The following is a 23,082-nucleotide window of genomic DNA, read 5'->3' as shown; positions in this document are numbered from 1 at the left end:
GGCCGAGGTGGGAGGATTGCTTGAGGCCAGGAGTTCAAGACCAGCCTGGGCAACACAGTGAAAATCCCTAAAGTGCTGGGATTACACGCTGAGCCACTGTGCCCCAGCTAGGGGTGAAATTGTTGGAACAAAAGCTTTTCACATATTCAGCTTCAGTTGATACCGCCAAACAGTTAAAGTGATTGCATCAATTTATGTTCCCTTCAGGAGCATATGAGAGTTGTGGTTGCTCCACAATCTTGCCAATACTTCGTATTTTCTCTTTTTCATTTAGCTATACATCATTGTGGTTTTAATTTGCATTTCCTCTTTATCCTTTGTTTTTTAAGTGTTTCAAGATGGAGCAGGTAAAAATTCAGGGAGTTAATCCTCTATAATAGCTGGAAATTTCTCCCATGGGTACTCATTCAATGGAATTTAAAACATTTGCCCCTGTACTGAAGGCAATATAGTATAAAGGATGGGGCCACATGCTCTGCAATCAGACATATGAGGTTTGATTCCTAACTCCGGTGCTTACTTGCTGAATTACCTTGAGGAAGTTATTTAACCTTTTTCTATTTTATGTAAAACGGCACTAATAATAGTACTGCCTCACAGGGTTGTTATGGGGATTAAAAGAGAAAAAATAAGTAAAATGCTTTGCAAAGTTCCTAGCAACAGGTAAGCACAAAGTCAACAAATGGTAGCTATTATTATACCTTATACTGGTTATTTATGCACATCTCATTTCTCCTTCTGTTTTACACATTCCATGAGAAAGGAAAAGCATGCATGTAGCACACATTAACTGCCCCACATATAATTGCTAATAAAGACTGATTGGAGGAACGATTTAATATATAAACAGAAAGTATTGTGGTTATCGCTATAAAAGATGGCATAGGTTGGGCATTCACGCCTGTAATCCCAGCACTTTGGGAGGCCGAGTTGTGAGGTTCGCTTGAGCCCAGGAGTTCGAGACCAGCCTAGGCAATGTAGGGGACAGTCTCTACAAAAAAAAAAAAAAAAAAAAAGGAGGGTACATAAAATTATTATAGTGGCTACAGGATAATGTGCACTGCTAACGAAGACTACATTATTTAAATACAGTGTGTTTCCTTCTATTTACTGTTATCGTTTAACAGAAAAACAGTACGCAGGATACTAAAAATGAAAATTCGATGTCCCATATTACATTTGTGAGAGTTCTGGAGGTTTCTCCCTACAAAGCCAAAACCAAAACACAAACATACCATCTCAGTAACAAATGCGTCACTTTTCTGAAGAAGACGTTAAGCCCTTCCAATTTTAACAGATCTTTTGTTCAACAGAGGAGAGAGACTGGGTAACCTGCCCCAGTAGCTTCCGTACAAGATGGCGTTGCCCGTTCCCACACCCCAGCTGGGATTACGTCCTCCAGGCCTGCCGCAAGAACGGAAGTGGTTACGGCCCTAGTGAATCCGGGTGGGTGCGCGCAGGCGGCCGCACAGGTTCCAGGTCTTTAACGTGAGCCCGCTGCAGGTGTGCGGCCCAGTCCGCGACAGCAGGTAAGTGAGACTCAGAAGCCGGCGAGGCCTTGCACCAGGATTGTGCGCGGGGCAGGGGGTGCTTCCAGTGCAGACCAAGAGGGGTCGTGGAGAGGGGGAATATTACCGTGTACGGGGGTGACATTGCGGGGACCCCGCTGTCCCGGAGCGAGTTGGCCCTGCCCCTCTCCCCGCCCCTCAGCGTGACCCCCTTGCCCCCGTCGCACACGGCGGGGCGGTTCAGCACCCAGGTGCGCAAGGAGGGCCTCACCCCTGCCCGCGGCCTCCCACGCCCTCCTTGGGCCTCTCCTTCCGACCCCCTTACCCTCTCCCTGGGAGACCTTACCAGACCTTCAGGGCTGCGTGTCCCAGTCAGCTAAAAAGGAGGCCCCGCCCGCGGCACCTTGGTAGCTCCTCGGGCGCTGCGGGTTCGACGCGGCCACAGCTGCTGTTTTCTCCCCTGGATTCGTGTGAGCCGCCACCCCCGCTACCATCCGTGTCCTCCCAGACCACACCCTGCTCTGGGCCTTGCCGGGAGCCACCTCTTTCGCTTTTCACATCCCTGGGATGGATCAAAACTAAGAACCTTAATCATTATTACAAAATTGACATCTGCTCCTTAAAATACAAACAAACCCATCCCACGATAAGCTTTTGATATGATTCCAACATTCAAACTCATTTATATACCCTCTCCTCAAAAACACAAAATTGAAATTATACTTTATTTATTTTCTTAGTTCTGTTCCAAGGATAGAAGGAATCGAAAGGTTTTGTTAATCATAGGAATTAGGAAGTGCGGGTCGGGGCGCAGGGGGGACGATGGATTAAATTTGGTCAAGTTGAGCTTGTTTTAAAAATGTATTTTTAAAATATTCTAGTTATAGTCCCTGCATAAAACCTTGTAACAAAATTATATAAAAATTTTAAACAAGACAGATCTTTCTTAGCTTGATGTTCTCCTTGATGGTGAGGGTGGGGAGTGTGGAAGACAGATCCTCTTTGATTTTGTTTTTTTTCCATCTCCACCTTCTTTACCAGTCCCTTTCCCACAAAATAAGAACTGTTGTCAGTTTGTGTGTATTTTTCTTTGCATTTATTTGACAAGTGTGTGTACGTATAAGATATGTTTGTAAGATTTCGCTTTAAACTTCTACAAATATGTATGTTTTATGCATTACACAACTTGACGTTTTATGCTTAAAAACGGGTCTTGGAATTTTTTCTTTGTCAGTACATAGAGATCTACCTATTCTTTCTACTTGCTCTGTAAATTCCATGGTTATGTAAGATTCCATAGATTGTTTCCAGTTTTTCGCTGTTAGACACAGTGTGGCAGAGAACATCCTTCCCACACACCTCTGTGTGTCCATGTGAGAGCATTTCACAAGGATGGGTACCTGCAGGTGGAATTGCTGGGTGGGAGAGTATGGGGATTTAGGAATGCCAAACTGCCACCCACGGTGGATAATAATTTCCTCCATGCTCTCTCTTTTTTTTTTTTTTGAGACAGAGTCTTGCTCTGTTGCCCAGGTTGGAGTGCAGTGGTATGATCTCGGCTCACTGCAGCCTCTGCCTCCCAGGTTCAAGCGATTCTCCTGCCTCAGCCTCCCGAGTAGCTGGGATTACAGGCACCCGCTACCATGCCTGGCTAATTTTTGTATTTTTAGTAGAGACGGGATTTCACCATATTGGCCAGGCTGGTCTTGAACTCCTGACCTCGAGTGATCCACCCGCCTTGGCCTCCCAAAGTGATGGTATTACAGGCACGAGCCACCGTGTCTGGCCCCCCATGCTCTTTTGATCATTTAATGGTATCAATCTTTTTTGTTTTTGCCAATCTGATGGATGGAAAAATGATTTCTCATTGCTGTTTTAATTTGCATTCCCCTGATTACTATAGAGATTGAACATCTTCATGATTGTCAGCCATTTGTATTTCCTCTTTTGAGAAACATCTCTTTCTATTGGATTGTCTTTTCCTTATTGATTTATAATGGTATTTTATAGGTTCTGGATTTTGATCTTTTGTTATTTATATGTGTTTATAATATTTACTCCCTGCTTATTGCTTTTTTAAGTTGTTGCTTGTCTTTTAACTATATGGCATCTTTGTTGAAACAAAGTTTAAAATTTTAGGTTTTAATTTATCAGTCTGTTCTGTGTGTGTTTGTATTTTGTGGCTGTCATTCCCAGTCCGAGTGGTTCTTAAATGGCAGAGATTTTTGCTCTTGGGGTTATTTGGCAATATCTGTAAACGTTTTTTGTTTGTTCCACTAGGATGGTGCTGCTATTGGTTATCTAGTGAGTAAAAGCGAGGGGTGCTGCTAAACATCCTACAGCACCTGGTAAACATCCTACAGCGCACGGGAAAGCTTCCCACAACAAAGAATTTCACCAGCCAAAAATGTCAATTGTGCTGAAGTTGAAAAATCCTTCTCTACTTTTAGAGAGACGAGGGTTTTCCCCTAAAGCTCTGTTTTCTCCTAGAAGTTCTTCTTGTGGGAATAGTTTTTTTTCTTTAATTCCTCTGGAATTGTGTGTGTGTAATTGTTGTTTTCCAAACACTGTCACCTCGAATAGTCCATTCTTTTTTTTTTTTTTTTTTTTTTTTTTGCGTCGGAGTCTCGCTCTGTTGCTCAGGCTGGAGTGCAGTGGCGTGATCTCAGCTCACTGCAACCTCCGCCTCCCGGGTTCACGCCATTCTCCTGCCTCAGCCTCCCGAGTGGCTGGGACTACAGGTGCCTGCCACCTCGCCTGGCTAATTTTTTGTGTTTTTAGTAGAGACGGGGTTTCACCGTGTTCGCTAGGATGTTCTCGATCTCCTGACCTCGTGATCCACCTGCCTCAGCCTCCCAAAGTGCTGAGATTACAGGCGTGAGCCACCACGCCCGGCCTAGTCAGTCTGTTCTTGAACCATTAATTTGAAATGCCACACTTACCATGTACTAATTTCTTTTTTTTTTCTTTTTTAATTTTTATTTGTAGAGATGAGTCTTGCTGTGTTGCTCAGGCTGGTCTCAAACTCCTGGCCTCAGGAGATTCTCCCCCCTCAGCCTCCCAAAGTTCTGGAATTACAGACATGAGTCACCTTGCCTGGCCTCATGTACTCATTTATCATACAGGATCTGTTTCTGGACTGTCTTCTGTTCTGTGGCATACTTTTCTATTTTGCTGGACCAATACCACAACATCCTATATTAAACTATATGTTATATGTTGACATCTAATAGGGTAAATACTCCATCATGATTATTATTTTATTGGAAGTCATATACTATATCAGCTCATGTACTCTCATTTAAAAAACAATATTTTTGGTTATTATTAGTTTCTTTTCCAGATTAATTTTACAGTCAACTTGCCAATTATTTTTTTCTTTTAAGAAATGGGAGCCGGGCACGGTGGCTTACACCTGTAATCCCAGCACTTTGGGTGGCTGAGGCAGGCGGATCATCAGGTCAAGAGTTCGAGACTAGCCTGACCAACATGGGGAAACCCCGTCTCTACTAAAAATACAAAAATTAGCCGGGCATGGTGGTGTGCGCCTGTAATCCCAGCTACTCAGGAGGCTGAGGCAGGAAAATCACTTGAACCCAGGAGGCGGAGGTTGCAGTGAGCTGAAATTGTGCCACTGCACTCTAGCCTGGGTAACAGAGCAAGACTCCGTCTCAAAACAAAAAAGAGAGATGAGGTCTCACTCTGTCACTCAGCTGGAGTGCAGTGGCAGCCTTGACCTCCTGGGCTCAAGTGATCCTCCTGCCTCAGCCCCTGAAGTAGCTGGGACTACAGGTGTGGACCACCACATTGGCTAATTTTTGTATTATTTATAGAGATGAAGTTTCACCATGTTGCGCAGGCTGGTCTTGAACTCCTGGGTTCAAGTGACCCACCCACCTTGGCCTTCCAAAATGCTGGGATTACAGGTGTGAACCATCACGCACAGCCCCAAATCATTTTTTAATGGCTTTATTGAGATGTAATTCACACACCATACAATTCTTCAAAGTGTACAATTTAATGATTTTAGTATATTCATAGAGTTGTGCAAACATCACCATAGTCAAATTTTAGAACATTTTTACCACCCCAAAAAGAAACCCATACCAATTAGCAGTCACTCCTTATCCCTGACTCCCCTGAGACCCCAGCTGTAGGCAACCACTAATATTTATGTCTTTCTAGATCTGGGTGTTTTGTGTAAAAGGAATCATACAATGTGTGGTCTTTTGTGACTGGCTGCTTTAACTTAGGATAATGTACTGAAGATTCTTCCATGCTATAGCATGTTTCAGTACTGCATTCTTTTTATTACTGAATGAAATTTCATCCTATGGTATATTTGTTTTGTAGGGCTGTGGTCAAAGTAACACAAACTGCTGACTTAAAACAACCGAGGTTTATTTTCTTGCAGTTAAGGAAGCTAGAAGTTCAAAATTAAGGTGTCAGCAGGGTTGTGCTCTTCCTGAAGGCTCTAGGGGAGAATCCTACCTTGCCTCTTCTAGTTTCTGGTGGTTGTCGGCAATCCTTGGCATTTCTTGGTTTGCAGTTGCACAACTCCAGTGTCTGCCTCTGTCTTCAAATGGTCACCTTCCCTGTGTGTCTGTCTGCACATTAGATTCGCTCAGTGTAAGCCTGTTTCTTCTCCTCCTCCTGTAAGGACACAAGTCATAGTTGATTAAGGGCCCACCCTACTTCAGTATGACCTCATGTTAACTTGATTACATCTGCAAAGACCCTATTTTCAAATAAGGTCACATTCACAGGTACTGGGGGTTAGACCTTCAACATACCTTTTTGGGGAATACAACTCAACTCATAACATACGGATATGCTACATTTTATTTATCTGTTCATCAGCTAATTGACATTTGGGTTGTTTCCACTTTTGGGCTATTATGAATAGCTATGAACTTTAGTACGGGCATGTGTTTTCATTTCCCGTGGGTATATACCTGCCAGTGGCATTGGTAGGTTATGTAACTGCCAGACTGTATTCCAGAGCAGCTGTACCATTTGACATTCCCACCAACAATGCATGAGATTTCTAATTTCTCCACATTATTGCCAGCACTTTTTTTTTTTCTTTTTTTTTTTGAGAGACAGGATCTTACTCTGTTGACCAGGCTGGAGTGCAGTGAAGTGATCAAAGCTTACTGCAGCCTCAAACTCCTGAGCTCAAGCAATCCTCCTGCCTTAGCCTCCCAAGTAGCTAAGTCTATAGGCACACTACCACTCCTGGCTGATTAATTTTTTTTTTGAGGCAGGGTCTCACTATGTTGCCCAGGCTGGTCTCAAATTCCTGGCCTCAAGTGATCCTCCCACCTTGGATCAAAGTGCTGGAATTACAGGTGTGCACCACCATACTTGGCCTTATTTGTTTTTTGAATAGAACCATCCTACTCCATGTAAAGTGGTATCTGATTGTGGTTTGGATTTGCATTTCCCTAACAGCTCATGATATTGAACATCTTTTCAAGTGCTTATTGGCCATTGTATACCCTCTATCAGGAAATGCATATTCAGTTAGCTGGACTTGTCTGTTCAGTTAGCACACTTGTAGTCAAGAGGCTGAGGCAGAAGGATCACTTGAGCCCAGGAGTTTGAGGCTGTCGTGAGCTATGATTGCACCACTGCACTGCAGCCTGGGCAACAGAGCCAGACCTCGTCTCTAAAAAATATATTAAAAAATAAAGAACAGAAATACCTATTCAGATTCTTAGCCAGTTTTTAAATTGGTTTGTCTTTTTATTATTTGGTGGTAAGAGATTTTTGTATATTCTAGATACACACCCTTCCCAGATATATGATTTGTAAATATTTTTTCCCATTCTGTGAGTTGTCTTTTCACTTTCTCGATGGTCGATTCATTCTTTTTTTTTTTTTTTTATATAATTTCAACTTTTATTTTAAATTCAGGGGGTACATGTGCAGGTTTGTTACATGGGTATATTATGTTATGCCAGAGTTTGGGGTATGGATGAGTCCTTCACTCAGGTACTGGGTATAGGTAGTTTTTCAGCCTGTGGCCCCCTTCCCTGTCTTCCCCTCCCCTCTAGTAGTCCCCAGTGTCTGTTGTTCCCGTCTTTATGTCCATGTGTACTGGGTGTTTAGCTGCACTTACAAGTGAGAACACACAGTATTTGGTTTTCTGTTCCTGCATTAATTCGCTCAGGTCGTGGCCTGCAGCTGATCCATGTTTCTGCATCCATTTTTCTCATCTGCCCACAGTCAATTCATTCTTTAAAAAGTTTTTTAAAATGAAGTTTGTATTGAATTTACATATTATTTTGAGTATTTCTATAAAACAATCTTTTCTTCTTATCAAAAATAGGATAATTATAGTACCTCCCACATAGGGTTATTGAAAGGATTAAATGAATACTTTAACATGAGTATATATGTACACGTAAAGTGCCTGGCACATGATTGGTCCTGTTTGACAGCTGCTATCATACATCTCCACTCTTCTGGTCTTCTAGATCTTCACTAAAGTTTTCTGTTTCTCTTTGTATTGGTCTGACACATTTCTTGTTGAATTCTTTCCTAAACTTGTGTATGTGATTATGTGGTTTTTAAATGTAGTTTTAAAATAGTATACAGGTATATTGCTATTATGAATGAGATTTTTCACATTTTTATAATAGATTTGGAAAGCTATTGATTTTATACTCATCAGACTTTCTGAATTATCATATAATTTCTAAAAGTTGGTTGATGACTTTGTTGTTTTTCCAGGTGGTTGTAATGCAGTCATTCTGTTTAGGAGCTGTGGTTCTTTTTCATTCTACTTTCCTCTGCCATAATTCGAGTATTCTTTGCCTCTCTGCTCTGCTTTATGAGCTTCTAAGAGGTCTCTCTGCCTACAGCCTTGCCCTCCTCCAGGCTAGCACCCACATTAGTACCATGGTGGTCTCATCCTGTCACTCTCCTTATAAGTCTGTTATTTGCTCTCCAGTGTCCTGTAGGATAATGCATGGCCCCCTCATGACTTTTCCTGTATCTACTCATTCCAGCATCGTCTCTATTTCCTTACTTGCACGTTATATTTTAGCACAGTAGTGTCCATTAGAAGTAGAATGTGAGCCCCAATTTAACATTTTCTGGTAGCCACATGAAAGATACAAAAAGAAACAAGGTGAATGTAGTAACGGCATCACTTAATGGGATCTGTTCTGCGAAATGTGTCATTTTATGAACACGATAGAGCACACTTACACAAACCTAGATGGCATAGCTGATACACACCTAGGCTGTATGGTATAGCTTATTGCTCCTAGACTATAGACCTATATGGCATGTTATTGTACTGAGTCCTGTAGGCAGTTGTAACACAGTGGTATTTGTGTATCTAAACATACCTAAGCATAAAAGTACAGTAAAAATGTGGTATAAAAGATAAACAGTGGGCCGGGCATGGTGGCTCACGCCTATAATCCCAGTACTTTGGGAGGCTGAGGCAGGCAGATCACCTGAGGTCAGGAGTTCGAGACCAGCCTGGCCAACATGGTGAAACCCCGTCTCTACTAAAAATTTAAAAAATAGCCTTGTCTGGTGGCACGCGCCTGTAGCCCTGGCTACTCAGGAGGCTGAGGCAGGAGAATCACTTGAACTCGGGAGGCAGAGTTTGCAGTGAGCCGAGATCACGCCACTGCACACCAGCCTAGGCAACAGAGCGAGACTCTGTCTCAAGAAAAGATAAACAGTGTTACACTTATGTAGGGTATCAACCATGCATGGAGCTTGCAGGACTGGAAGTTGCTCTGCGTGAACCTGTGAGTGAGTGGTGGGTGAATGTGAAGGCCTAGGACGTGACTGTACACTACTTTAGATCTTATAAACACATGTGTATTTAGGCTACACTCAAATTATTTAAAATTTTTTTTGCAATAATAAATTAACCTTAGTTTACTGTAACTTTTTTACTTTATAAACTTTTTAATTGTTTTAACTCTTTGACTTGTAATAACACTCAGCTTAAGACAAATATGTTGTACAGCTGTATAAAAATGTTTATAAGCTCTTTTCAACTTAAAATTGTTTTTTTTTTTTTTTTACCTTTTTAACTTTTTTGTAAAAAACTAAGACACAAACACACACATTCATGTTAGCTTAGACATACACAGAGTCAGGATCATCAATATCACTGTCTTCCACCTCCACCTTGTCTCACTGGAAAGTCTTCAGGGGCAATAACAGGCATGGAGCTGTCATCTGTGATAACAATGCCTTCTGGAATAACTTCTGAAGGACCTGCCTGAGGTTACTTTACAGTTAATTTTTTTTACAAGTAGAAGGAGTACACCGTAAAATAAAAAATATGGTAAATACATAAACCAGTAACATAGTCGTTTATTGTCAGTATCAAGTATGTGTACTGTACATAATTGCATGTGCTGAACTTTTATATGACTGGCTGTGCTGTAGGTTCGTTAACTCCAGCATAATTACATACATGTGTGAGTAACGCATTGTGCAGCAACGTTAGGACGGTTAGGATGGCTATGATGTCACTAGGCAATAGGAATTTTTCTGTACCATTGTAATCTTATAATTTTGTAGAACTATTGTATGTGTGGTCTGTTGTTGACCGAAACGTTGTTATACAGCACATGACTATATTTAACCCAGTATATTCCAAACATTATTTCAACATAAATATTAAAAAATCAATTTGGAATTCATAGTGATAGAAGGTATAATAGGGCTTATCAGGGGTTAGAAGACAATGGGAATTCTTGTTGAATTACAGTTTCTATTTGCAAGGATGAAGTTGTTCTGGAAATGGGTGATGGTGATGATTGCACAGCAGTGTGAATGTACTTATTGTCATTGAATTGTACACTTAAAAATGGCTAAAATGGGCCAGGCGTGCTGGCTCAGGCCTGTAATCCCAGCACTTTGGGAGGCCGAGTCTAGAGGATCACTTGAGCTCACGAGTTTGAGACCAGCCTGGGCAACATTGCGAAACCCCATCTCTACAAAAATAATACAAAAAAAAAAAAAATTACCCAGGCATCGTGGGGACTACCTGTAGTCCCAGCTACTTGGGAGGCTAAGATAGGAGGATGGCTTGAGCTCAGGAGGTGGAGGTTGCAGTGAGCCAAGATCGCGCCACTGCACTCCAGCCTCTGCGATAGAGCCAGACCTTGTCTCAAAAAAAAAAAAAAAGGCTAAAATGGTAAATGTTATGTTATATATATTTTACCACAATAAAGAAGTCACCATAAAAATCAGTATGAGGCCGGGCGTGGTGGCTCACGCCTGTGATCTCAGCACTTTGGGAGGCCAAGGTGGGTGGATCACCTGAGGTCAGGAGTTCGAGAGCAGCCTGGCCAACATGGTGAAACCCTGCGTCTACTAAAAATACAAAAATTAGCCAGGTATGGTGGTGGGCACCTGTAGTCCTAGCTACTTGGGAGGCTGAGGCAGGAGAATTGCTTGAACTCGGGAGGCAGAAGTTGCAGTGAGCTGAGATCGTGCCATTGCACTCCAGCCGTAGTGACAAGAGCAAAACTCCATCTCAAAAAAAAAAAAAAAAATCAGTATGGAAATTATAAAAAGTTTACATTCTTTTTTTGTAGTAAGTATTCAAAAATTTGGTGTATATTTTACATGTATAGTACATCTTACGTTGGTTTTTTGTTTGTTTTTGTTTTTGTGATGGAGTCTTACTCTGTCCCCCAGGCTGGAGTGCAGTGGTACGATCTCAGCTCACTGCAACCTCCGCCTCCTGGGTTCAAGTGATTCTCATGCCTCAGCCTCCTGAGTAACTGGGGCTACAAGCACACGCCACCATGCCTGGCTAATTTTTGAATTTTTATTAAAGATGGGGTTTCACCATGTTGATATCAGGTGATCCTCCCACCTTGGCCTCCCAAAGTACTGGGATTACAGGCGTGAGCCACTGCGCCTGTCTACATTTTACATTTGTTTAAATGTTTCACCTACCCTGTGGTGCTTCCTGCCCTTCCCATTTGTGCACAAGCTATTCCCTCCACTTGCAGTGCCCTCCTCCTGTCTGGCTCCTGCACCTGGAGAACTCTTGCTCCTGTTTGAATGCCAGTCTCAGACACCATCTCTCTCAGCAAGTGTTTTCTCTCTTTTTTTTTTTTTTTTTGAGATAGAGTCTTGCTCTTTTGCCCAGGCTGGAGTGCAGTGGTGCGATCTCGGCTCACTGCAAGCTCCGCCTCCCGGGATCAAGTGATCCTCCTGCCTCAGCCTCCTGGGTAACTGGGACTGCAGGCACACACCACCACACCCAGCTAATTTTTGTAATCTTAGTAGAGATGGGGTTTCATCATATTGGTCAGCTGGTCTTGAACTCCTGACCTCAGGTGGTCCACCTGCCTCAGCCTCCCAAAGTGCTGGGATTACAGGTGTGAGCCACCGCACCCAGCCATGTTTTCTCTTAATAATACCCCAACTCGGCCAGGTGTGGTGGTTTATGCCTGTAATCCTAGCACTTTGGGAGGTTGATGTGGGCAGATCGCTTGAGCTCAGTTCAAGACCAGCCTGGGCAAACTGGTGAAACCCCATTTCTGCCAAAAATATAAAATATCAGCTGGGGTGTTGGAGCTCAGGAGTTTGAGACCAGCCTGGGCAACCTGGCAAAACCCCGTTTCTACCAAAAATACAAAATGTTAGTTGGGGTGCTGTCATGTGCCTGTGGTTGGTCCTAGCTACTTGGGGGGTTGAGGTGGGAGGATCACCAAGAGGTCAAGGGTGCAGTGAGCTGAGATCATGCCATGGCACTCCAGCCTGGGTGACAAAGTGAGGCCCTGTCTCAAAAATAAAATAAAATAAAAACAATATCCCCGCTCTTCCCTCAAGTCCAAGCCATTTGTGTACTTGTATGTGCTTCACTTGTTAGTGTTATCTCACTCTTTGCAACTTGTTCATTACGTGTATTTTTCCTTGGCTAAATCATGAATTTTTCGAAGGCAGTTTGTGCCTTTCAACTCTTTTTACCCAGGGTCTATCAGTGTCTGACTTATATAATGTGTTGTGTAAAAGTTTACGGAATTAATCCCTTGGCTGGAAAAGAAAAAAAATGTGCAGTTCACAAAACATCTCCAAATAAAAATGAATTAATAAAAGCGTATGTTAGGAGATGTTATTTTCTCTAAAACAAATATTCAGTTTTGTATATAAAATTATGTTTAAGTTGAGAGGGAAGCATAATCAAGATGCAAATTGGCCTCAATAGATGAAACATTTGGCCAAAACAGACAAGATGAAATTTAGAAGAAGGATTTTTGATTTAAGTACAAAATATAAATTACAAATATATAAAATGGAGAACTGGATTTGGCATCAGTGAATTTTAATTTACTACAAGCTTTATATGACCCAACAATGAGATTCTGTTACTAAAAAATATATCATTTCATACAGCATTAATATAGGGTCCAGCTGCTGGGAAGTAATATCACTGTAGCCTGCATCAGTTAGACCGTGTCTCAAGTTTGTTTGTTTGTTTGTTTGAGACAGGGTCTCACGCCTGTCACCTAGACTGGACTGCAGTGTCGTGATCACAGCTCACTGTAGCCTTGACTTCCCAGGCTCAGGTGATTCTCCCACCTCAGCCTCCTCAGTAGCTGGGGCTATAGGTGCGTGCCACCATGCCTGGCTAATTTTTTGTAAATTTTTTTTTTTTTTTTTTTAAGTAGAGATGGGATTTCGCCGTGTTGCCCTGGGTAGTCTCGAACTCCTGGGCTCAAGCAGTCCACCTACCGCAGCCTCCCAAAGTGCTGGGATTACAGGCCTGAGCCATCATGCCTGGCCTCAAGTATTGCGTATAGACCTGAATGCCACATTTGAAGAGATACATTAACAAACTTGGGACTGTGCAGAAGGCCTTGGCCAGGAGAGTCTATAAGCCAGGTCACAGGAAGACTATAAGGGGAGTCTCAGAGCTCTCTTCACGTATTTAACAGGCTTTAAGGAGGGAGTAAACACTTGTCATTGCAGAGGCTATCAAAGAGGGCAATTTTTAAGTAGGCAGCTTTTACAGCACTCAAGGACTTTCAACAAAACCTGCCTCTGAAGGTGATAAACTCGGTTACTGGGTATTCGGTCAGAGACTAAGTCATGATCTGTCGGGATTATCATGGAAAGGATTCTTGAATTGGGTGGGAGCTGAACTTGACTCCAAAATTTTAACTCTGATTTTTTTATTTCCTTTAATAGAAGTTCTGTGGTTTTGTAGTAATAGCTAACATTTATAGAATCCTAATGTTCCAGTCAATATACTAGGTGAATTTTATTGATCATTTTACTTAAGCCTCACAGTAATTCTACATAATAGGTGTTCCTATTTCACAGATGAGGAGACTGTCCTTCCTGTTTCACAGATGAGGAAACTGAGGCCTAGAGAAGTTTGGCAAATTGCCTAAGTTCCTACAGCTAGTGAGTAACAGAGGCTGGATTTAAACCTAGGCTATTTGATGTTAGGGCTTGTGTTGTCTACCGTATACTACATTCCAAACACTTCATACATAATCATTTAACTCATTACAGTGTGATTTATTCCAAGAATACGATTATGTGTTTTGTCAGGTGGGATTGCCTATCTCTAAAGAGCACCAGTTTAAAAAGAGTGTATTTTTCTAATTACAAATATGTACATATTCATATAAAATTTGAAAATAAAAATTGTTCATAATCCTACTATCATTAGGTAGCCATTGATATTTAGCCGGGCATATGGCTCACACCTATAACCCAGGCACTTTGGGAGGGTGAGACAGGAGGATTACTTGAGCCTAGGAGTTTGAGACCAGCCTGGGCAACATAGTGAGACCCACATCTCTACTAGAAATCAAAAAATGTGGTGAGCATGGTGGTGTGCACCTGTACCCCAGGCTACTCAGGAGGCTGAAGTGGGAGCCCAGGAGGTTGAGGCTGCAGTGAGCCGTGATTGTGCTACTGCAGTCTAGCCTGGGCAACAGAGTGAGACTGTGTCTTTAAAAAAAAAAAAAAAGTTTTATGTTCAATTAATTTATATAAAAAACTTAATGACAGATTGTTTCACTCAGGAGATTTAGAGAGGGATTGAAAAGCTTGGATCCCAGAGTAAACTGTTACCAAAGTTTGATTTTTCTTCTGACTCCCAACCCGGTACTGAACCGTACTACCTCTTTATAACATTAGGCCTTGATAAGGGGAAAAACTTTTTTTCATTTGAATAAACAGAATGTTGTAATCTGGTGATTGAATTAGAGACATTTGTCATACAAATGTTAACATATGATACCTTGAGCTGAATTTCTTTTTTTTTTTTTTTTTTTTTGAGACGGAGTCTCGCTCTGTCGCCCAGGCTGGAGTGCAGTGGCGCGATCTCAGCTCACTGCAAGCTCCGCCTCCTGGGTTCACGCCATTCTCCTGCCTCAGCCTCTCCGAGTAGCTGGGACTACAGGCGCCCGCCACCACGCCCGGCTAATTTTTTTTGTATTTTTAGTAGAGACAGGGTTTCACCGTGGTCTCGATCTCCTGACCTCGTGATCCGCCCGCCTCGGCCTCCCAAAGTGCTGGGATTAGAAGCGTGAGCCACCGCGCCCGGCCGAGCTGAATTTCATTCATTCAGTAAATATTTACTGAGTATCATCAGCTCCGTGTTAGTCACTGGGGATATGGTGGTAACAAAGCCAGTTAAGGTTCCTGTTCTCATGGACAGACATGGAATGAACCAACAGTCACACTTTAATCATTCAGGCCAACAGGCTGTTTCTAGTTTTTGGCTGTTACAAACAAGTAACTGCTATGAACATGCTTATATGAGTCTTTTTGTGAATAGATTTAATTTATCCAGCTTGGGACTCAGAGAATAGTACCAAATCTGACCCCCTTCATACATTCCAAATCTTTGTTCCATGAATATTGGAGTTTCTCAGTCCATTCCCCATGTCTCTGCTTTGTTGTGTATTCTTTCTGTTTTAAAAAATTTTTTTAGTAAAGATGGGATCTCATGATGTTACCCAGGTTGGTCTTGAACTCCTGGGCTCAAGTGATCCTCCCACCTCAGCCTCCCAAAGTGTTGAGATTACAGGCGTGAGCCACTGTGCCCAGCCTCAGTATGTTTTCTACCTCTTTATCTGTCTACTACATTCTGGTGACTTCCTCAGATTTTTTTCTTCAATTCATTAACTCTCTCTGTATGTCTGGTCTACATTTTAACCTGTCTATTGAGTATTGAGTTTTTAAAAATTTTTAATAAATATTTTTCATATCTAGAATGTATATATTTTTGTCTTTGTTTTGGTTATTTTCATTAATATCTCTGAATATTCTTTAAAGTCCTTTTCAGATCTCAAGTATAGAAATCTTTGTTTGATGGCTCTATGCACTATTTTTATTGGCTTTAGGATTTTGTTTTGTTGTGATTCATAGTGAGCCCCCTTCTAGGGACTGATCTTCCTTGGTAGTCTTGTATGTTTCCTATGTGGGGTGTGTGTGTGTGTGTGTGTGTGTGTGTGTGTGTGTTATGATAGACTCTGCCTGGTTCCAATAGAATTTACCAGTTCTGAACCAGTTTAAATTCAATTTCTTGGCTTAGGATTCCCTTTTATGAGGATAATGTGAACTTGGGCCTTGTATCTGCTTGAGCCATACAGAAGTGTAGGCTTGAGGATTTGTCTTTTATTTTTTAATTTATTTTTTACTTTTTTTTTTTTTTGAGACATAGTCTCACTCTGTAGCCCAGGTTGGAGTACAGTGGCATGATCTTGGCTCACTGCGATCTCCACCTCCCAGGTTCTACTGATTCTCATGCCTCAGCCTCTGGAGTAGCTGGGATTACAGGCATGCACCACCACACCTGGCTAATTTTTGTGTTTTTAGTAGAGAGATGGGGTTTCACTATGTTGGCCAGGCTGATCTCAAACTCCTGGACTCAAGCTGTCTGCCCGCCCTGGCCTCCCAAAGTGCTGGAATTACAGGTGTGAGCCACTGCACCCAGCTGAGGATTTTTCCTCTTTCAAGGGACTCTGTTCATGCCTTTAGCCTGGGGCAGGTAGCTTGCCCAGGCCAAGGTGGATAATTACTTCTGGTTTGTGGATAGGGTGGCACTCCCCTGGATTCCAGCTGTTTCTTGGGCCTGTGGCCTAGAGTTCTGCCTCTGGGTTGCTGATATACTCCAGCGCTGGGGCTGGCATAAGTTCTGGTCTCTGCGCAGCTTCATCTCACGCCCACCCACTTTTTTTTTTTTTTTTTTGAGACAGGGTCTTACTCTGTCACCCAGGCTAGAGTGCAGTGGGTGCAGTGGCCCACCATCACAGCTCCCTGTAGCCTTGAACTCCCCGGCTCAAGCTATCCTCCCACCTCAGGCCCCCCAAGTAGCTGATACTTCAGGCATTTGCCACCACACTCAGCTATTTTTTGTATTTTTGGTGTAGACAGGGTTTCACCATGTTGCCCAGGCTGATCTCAAACTCCTAGGCTCAAGCCATCCACCTGCCTTGGCCTCCCAAAGTGCTGGGATTACAGGCATGAGCCACTGCACCCAGCTTTCGACCCATTTTGGGTTTCCTCCTCCCTTTCTGGCACCTGATGATTTCTTTCTTTCTTTTGAGGGCTTAACTGTGTTTTACATTTTTCTCTTTTCAGTGGTTTCTCCAGCATTTGCATTGTTTAGAGTGGAAAAGGGAAGGACTTTTATGTCTTCTCAGATTACCTTAATCAGAAGTTTCTTTACACAAGTTATTTAATCTCATTAAGCCTCAGTTTCCTCTTCAATAAAAGCACTGGAGAAAATACATACAAAATTCTTAGCACAGTTTCTGGAATAAAGTAAATGTTTTTAAAACAGCATAGCTATTACCACTTTTCATTATTACTGTAATAATTGTTATGATTCAGTTTTTCTTCTCTAATACATATCTCTATAGGCATGATTATAATCCAGAAGTTGTTGTAAATATGAAATTTTTTTTTTTGGCCCAGTGCAGTGGCTCACACCTATAATCACAGCACTTTGGGAGGCTGAGGCAGGTGAATCACTTGAGGTCAGGAGTTCAAGACCAGCCTGGCCAACATGGTGAAACCCTGTCTCTACTAAAAATACACAAATTAGCTGGGTATGGTGGCACACCCCTGTAGTCCCAGCTGCTTGGGAGGCTGAGGCAGGAGAATCGCTTGAACCCAGGAGGCGGAGGCTGCAGTGAGCCGAGATCACGCCACTGCACTCAGGTCTGGGCGACAGCGAGAGACTCCATCTAATAAAAAAAAAAAATTTAAAGTTATTGATGAAACTTTTAAAAAGTAACAAAAACCATACACATTCAGTGGGAAACCTTCAGCCATAGAGAAGTATAGGCAGGGTGAGGCTGATTGCTCTGTCTTTGGGCAATTTAGCTTTTAGGCCAGAGGCCACAGGTGGGTAGCCTGGTGCATGCCTAGGGTGTTTTTGTTTGGCTGGCACAATATTTTTTTAAACTGTAAATTTATTGCCAGCATTTTAAAATGGTGACATTTCATGTAAAATTCAGATACCTGACTTATCTTAAACAAGCAAAGTATTTGACCACACTGGGCCTTCTTCTTGCACAGGATCATCAGCTTGTGCCGAATGGTTGCTGCCCCATGTTTTCTCCCTGGCCCTGAGACCAAAGGCCATTTACTTTTTTTTTTTTTTTCTGAGACAGAGTCTTACTCTTATCGCCCAGGCTGGAGTGCAGTGGCGCAGTTTCGGCTCACTAAAACCTCTGCCTCCTAAGTTCCAGCGATTCTCCTGCCTCAGCCTCCCGAGTAGCTGGGATTACAGTTGCCCACCACCACGCCCGGCTAATTTTTGTATTTTTAGTAAAGATGGGGTTTCACCATGTTAGCCAGGCTGGTCTCAAACTCCTGACCTCAGGTGATCCACCTACCTTGGCCTCCCAAAGTCCTGGGATTACAGGCATGAGCCACTGCACCTGGCCAGGCCACTTACTATTTTTTTTTTTTTTTTTGTGATAGAGTCTCACTCTGTCACCCAGACTGGAGTGCAGTGGCACGATCTTGGCTCACTGCAAGCTCCCCATCCCGGGTTCATACCATTCTCCTGCCTCAGCCTCCCAAGTAGCTGGGACTACAGGCGCACGCCACCATGCCCGGCTAATTTCTTGTCTTTTTAGTAGAGACGGGGTTTCACCATGTTAGCCAGGATGGTCTCAATCTCCTGACCTCGTGATCTGCCCACCTTGGCCTCCCAAAGTGCTGGGATTATAGGCATGAGCCATTGCACCCGGCCCAGGCCACTTACTATTTACTGTTGCACTTTTACTGTTATTTTAATAGTACAGAAATAGTGCTGTATGCTCATTTCTTTCTCACATACAGGAAAACAGAAACTACATGGAGAAAGCCACATGTTACAGAAAAATGAAAAAGGGGCTATTTTGTGGCTTGCTTCATTGATTTACATTAACCTGCCTGGCGCTGTGGACACTTCCATTTGCAACCGCCTTCTATGCATCTTGGATATCTCTCTAAGTTCTACCTTTTCCTTTTTCTTTTCTGATCCTTTCTGTTTTGTACCCCACTGCCTTACCCTACAATAACCGAATCAGTTTCTATGGAGAACTGCTGAGCCTTCTGGAGCAACAGAAAGTGTTGACTCAAGCCTGTTTCCTCCACTCCCTTACTGCCCCACCTTCCAGAGAAGTAAAAAAAAATCTCCCTACCAACTGACTGATGATTACAATTTTTTTTTAATTGAGAAGCAAAAGTTTTCCTTCAACGGTTAGGTGATCAAAGGTTTAAAATGCAAAATACTTTGAAGAAGATCCATTAACTAAAAAATTCATTAATTAATCAGCAGTTAGAGGTGAGAGTCTAGCTTATTGTTTCTTTTTTTCCTAGATCACACTTCATTGTGCAGGTAGCCTGTTGTTTTGACTAATATGATTTTATATCATTAAGAGAGCCATGGGGAACTGTCAGAGGGCAGGGAGATTTCCTGGGGTGAGGATGGAGATAGAGATGGAATACAGAGATTATAAAGATGAAGAAATTAAACCATTGCTACTATTTCACGTGGAAATTTATAGCAGTTGTTTTAGTTTGTGGGCACAGAGATTATAAATGGGACATTTTTTAGAGGAAAACTTGTTTATGTAAAGGTTTATATTCTGTATATAAATATATTTTTGCCATTTGTCTTGCAGATTGTGGGATTAGTGATATGCTTTTCTAAAGAGTAGAAAAGTCGAAGATGTCTAGACAGAACTTAGTGGCTTTGACAGTGACTACCCTTCTGGGTGTGGCTGTAGGGGGGTTTGTCCTCTGGAAAGGCATCCAGCGCCGCCGAAGGAGTAAAACAAGCCCTGTGACCCAACAGCCACAGCAGAAAGTGCTGGGCAGTAGAGAGCTGCCCCCTCCAGAAGATGATCAGCTGCACTCCAGTGCCCCCAGATCCTCGTGGGAGGAACGGATCCTTAAAGCAAAGGTGGTGACGGTGTCTCAGGAGGCAGAGTGGGATCAAATCGAGCCCTTGCTTAGAAGTGAATTAGAAGATTTTCCAGTACTTGGAATTGACTGTGAGTGGGTAAGTTAAAAAGCAAAAGTTAAAAAAAACAAAAAATGAAAAACAACTGCTTTTGCAACTGGGACCTTGGACAGTCAAGTAGAAAATAAGGTTAAAGGAGAATGAATTAGCTTCTTCTCAACTTGCTTATAAGCAGATTTTAGCAGAAGAAGCAGCTGCTGTTCCTTTCAGGATGGCGGAGTGCTTACAATTAAGGATTACAATTATGTCAAGCCTGTATGAATTCTATTTTCCCCATTTATCATTCTGTGAACTTGGACAAGCTATTTAGCCTCTGAGTCTTTGGTTGGTTGTTTGTAATAGGAACGTCATGGTACTTACCTCCAGTGGCTTTTCTAACAATTCAAATAGATCACCCCCATAAAGGATTCAGCACAGTGTGAACATATAGTAGTAAGTGTTCATGAAATATTAGCCACTGTTAATATTTGTAGTAGCATTTTCATAAGGATGCCATGGAGAAAATAGATAAGGAATTCTATTTAAATGGAAATTATTACTTAGGATTTTAAAAGATAACATTTGAAACATCATTTACTGTAAGCCATGTACTGTATGTTTTGCTTGCATCATCTCATTTAATGTTCACCATATGGGCATAACCTGGAGATATTGCAGGTTCGATGTTAGACCATGACAATAAAGCAAATCTTGCAATAAAGTGAGTTACATGAGTTTTTTGGTTTCCCAGTGCATATAAAAGTTATGCTTATGCTGAGTGTGGTGATGGCTCATGACTGTAATCTCAGCACTTTGGTAGGCTAAGGTGGGGAAAATCAGCTGAGGCCAGGAGTTTAATACCGGTCAGCCAGGTCAGCATAGCGAGACTCCATCTCTACGAAAAGAGAAATTAGCCAGGTGTGGTGACACCCACCTGTAGTCCCAGCAACTTGGGAGGCTGAGGCAGGAGGATTGCTTGAGCCCAGGAGGTTGAAGCTGTTGTGAGCTATGAACACACCATTGCACTTCAGCCTGAGTGGCAGAGGGAGATTCTGTCTCAGGGGAAAAAAAAAGTGTTATGTTTATACCATACTATAGTTTATGAAGTGTGCAATAACATTATATCTTTGAAAAGTACATTAATTAAATAGTTTTTTGCTAAAAATTGCTAATAATTATCTGAGCCTTCAGCAAGTTGTAATCTTTTTGCTGGTGGAGGGTCTTGCCTTAATATTGATGGCTGCTGACTGTCAGGGTAGTGGTTGCTGAAGGTTGGAGTGCCTGTGATAGTTTCTTAAAATAAGACAACAAAGAAGTTTGCCACATTGGTTGACTCTTCCTTTCATGAGAGATTTTTCTCTACTATGTGATGCGGTTTGATAGCATTTTACCCACAGTAGAACTTCTTTCAAAATTAGAGTCAGTCCTCTGAAACCATGCCATTGCTTTATCAACTAAGTTTATGCAATATTCTAAATCTTTTGTTGTCATTTCAACAGTGTTCACAGCATCTTTACCAGGAGTAGATTCCCTCTCAAGAAACCACTTTCTTTGCTCGTCTGTAAAAAGCAACTCTTCATCTGTTAAAGTTTTATCATGAGATTACAGCAGTTAATAACATCTTCAGGCTCCACGCCAATGCTATTTCTCTTGCTGTATGCAGGAAATGTAATTAAAAGAGTCCCTAAGCAGAATGGCTCCACAAAATCAGTTCACAGGTTGATAGAAAAGGCTACTAGATGCCAACACTGTGATGACCAAAAAGAGAACACCTGACAGTGTGGGGAAAGCTTTGTAGTCACAAAAACCCTTACACCACAGCTACTGAGGGTGTTTCTTTATATCAGCAATAGTAGTAGTGGTTTATACCAATGACCTTGGGCCATCAGGAAAGGATCAGTGATTTTAATCTATTCTGTATAAAAAGTTACATCATTTTAGAACTCTTTACATCAATCAGCAACACTAAAAGAAAACAGGGTTTAAGTGGTAAGCTCTAGCAGATTAGGAAAATTCACCTGTGCCAGGCACTTGGATTATTCCAACTAAACGAAGTATAACTTGAGCAACAACAGGGTAGACTGAAGTGAATAGTAACTGATCTGATAATAATACACTTTAATTACTATAGCAGAGGCATAGATAAGTTAAGTGGCAAATAATCTAACCCCCACCTCATTTTGACTTTTGATGTGTATTAAACTCAGGTTGGATTCCACATTTCCCTTTAGGCATGACTGCATTTTTCTGATTGCTGTCATAAAAAACTCAATGAAAAAGTCATTCGTGGCTTCTTTCCTTGTAAAAATAAGATAGAATACATTTAAGAGATGAATAGAAAACAAAAATAGGCTGGGCATGGTAGCCCACACCTGTAATCCTAGCTACTTGGGAGGCTGAGGCAGGAGAATCGCTTGAGCCCAGGAGGTGGAGGTTGCAGTGAGCCGAGATCACGCCACTGCATTCCAACCTGAGCGACAGCAAGTGAGACCCTGTCTCAAAAAAAGAAAAAACGAAAACAAAAATGAAAAATCATCCATTCTTGCCCTATTTATTCCTCCATTCCTGTTTTGCTTTCCTTTTCATTCACTTTTATGTAAATGTTTATTTGCTTATTATTTTTGTTCTTTATTTTATTTTTTTTTTTTGGAGACAGAGTGGTGTCATTCTGTTTCCCAGGCTGGAGTGCAGTGGTACTATCATAGTTCACTGTAAACTCGAACTCCTGGGCTAAAATGATCCTTCTGTCTCAGCCTCCCAAGTAGCTAGGACTACAGTAGCCACCACTATCACTTGGTTCCAGCGGTTCTTGATTTTTTTTTTTTTTTTTTTTTTTTTTTTGAGACAAGGTCTTACTCTGTCACCCAGGCTGGAGTGCAGTGGTGGAATTTTGGCTCACTTTAGCCTCGACCTCCCTGGGCTCAGATGATTGTCCCACCTCAGCCTCCCGAATAGCTGGAACTACAGGTGTGTGCCACCACACCTGGCTAATTTTTTTGTATTTTTAGTAGAGACAGGGTTTTGCAGCGTGGTCCAGGCTGGTCTCAAACTCTTGGACTCAAGCAGTCCATTCGCCTCAGTCCCACAAAGTGCTGAGATTACAGGCAT

General features: G+C 42.1%; 1 protein-coding gene and 1 long non-coding RNA gene across 7 annotated transcripts in view; one reads left to right on the top strand and one right to left on the bottom strand.

Annotated features, from left to right (window-relative positions):
* The first annotated feature begins 1,347 nt into the window (after window positions 1–1,347).
* Window positions 1,348–23,082, top strand: part of EXD2 (exonuclease 3'-5' domain containing 2) — a 53,071-nt gene continuing 31,336 nt past the window's right edge. The window contains exons 1-3 of one of the 5 annotated variants that reach the window (XM_063644381.1): window positions 1,436–1,529; window positions 13,836–13,919; window positions 19,655–20,034. In XM_063644381.1, the coding sequence (XP_063500451.1) occupies window positions 19,702–20,034 (333 nt within the window). In that variant the 5' untranslated portion in view covers window positions 1,436–1,529; window positions 13,836–13,919; window positions 19,655–19,701. Of the gene's footprint in view, window positions 1,530–1,708; window positions 1,979–12,177; window positions 13,920–18,827; window positions 19,315–19,654; window positions 20,035–23,082 lie in introns of those variants that run through there. The other 4 variants (XM_055289014.2, XM_055289010.2, XM_055289012.2 and 1 more) reach the window with 4 other exon arrangements.
* Window positions 5,456–23,082, bottom strand: part of LOC129487737 (uncharacterized) — a 65,950-nt gene continuing 48,323 nt past the window's right edge. For both annotated transcript variants that reach the window (XR_008659446.2, XR_010122087.1), the window contains one exon: window positions 5,456–6,161. This is a non-coding gene — a long non-coding RNA (uncharacterized lncRNA). The remainder of the gene's footprint in view (window positions 6,162–23,082) is intronic.

The sequence above is a fragment of the Symphalangus syndactylus genome, chromosome 8, assembly GCF_028878055.3.
Source record: "Symphalangus syndactylus isolate Jambi chromosome 8, NHGRI_mSymSyn1-v2.1_pri, whole genome shotgun sequence".
Taxonomy (NCBI): Eukaryota; Metazoa; Chordata; class Mammalia; order Primates; family Hylobatidae; genus Symphalangus; species Symphalangus syndactylus.
Note: the sequence above shows the minus strand (reverse complement) of the source record. Positions and strands in the feature narration are given on the sequence as shown.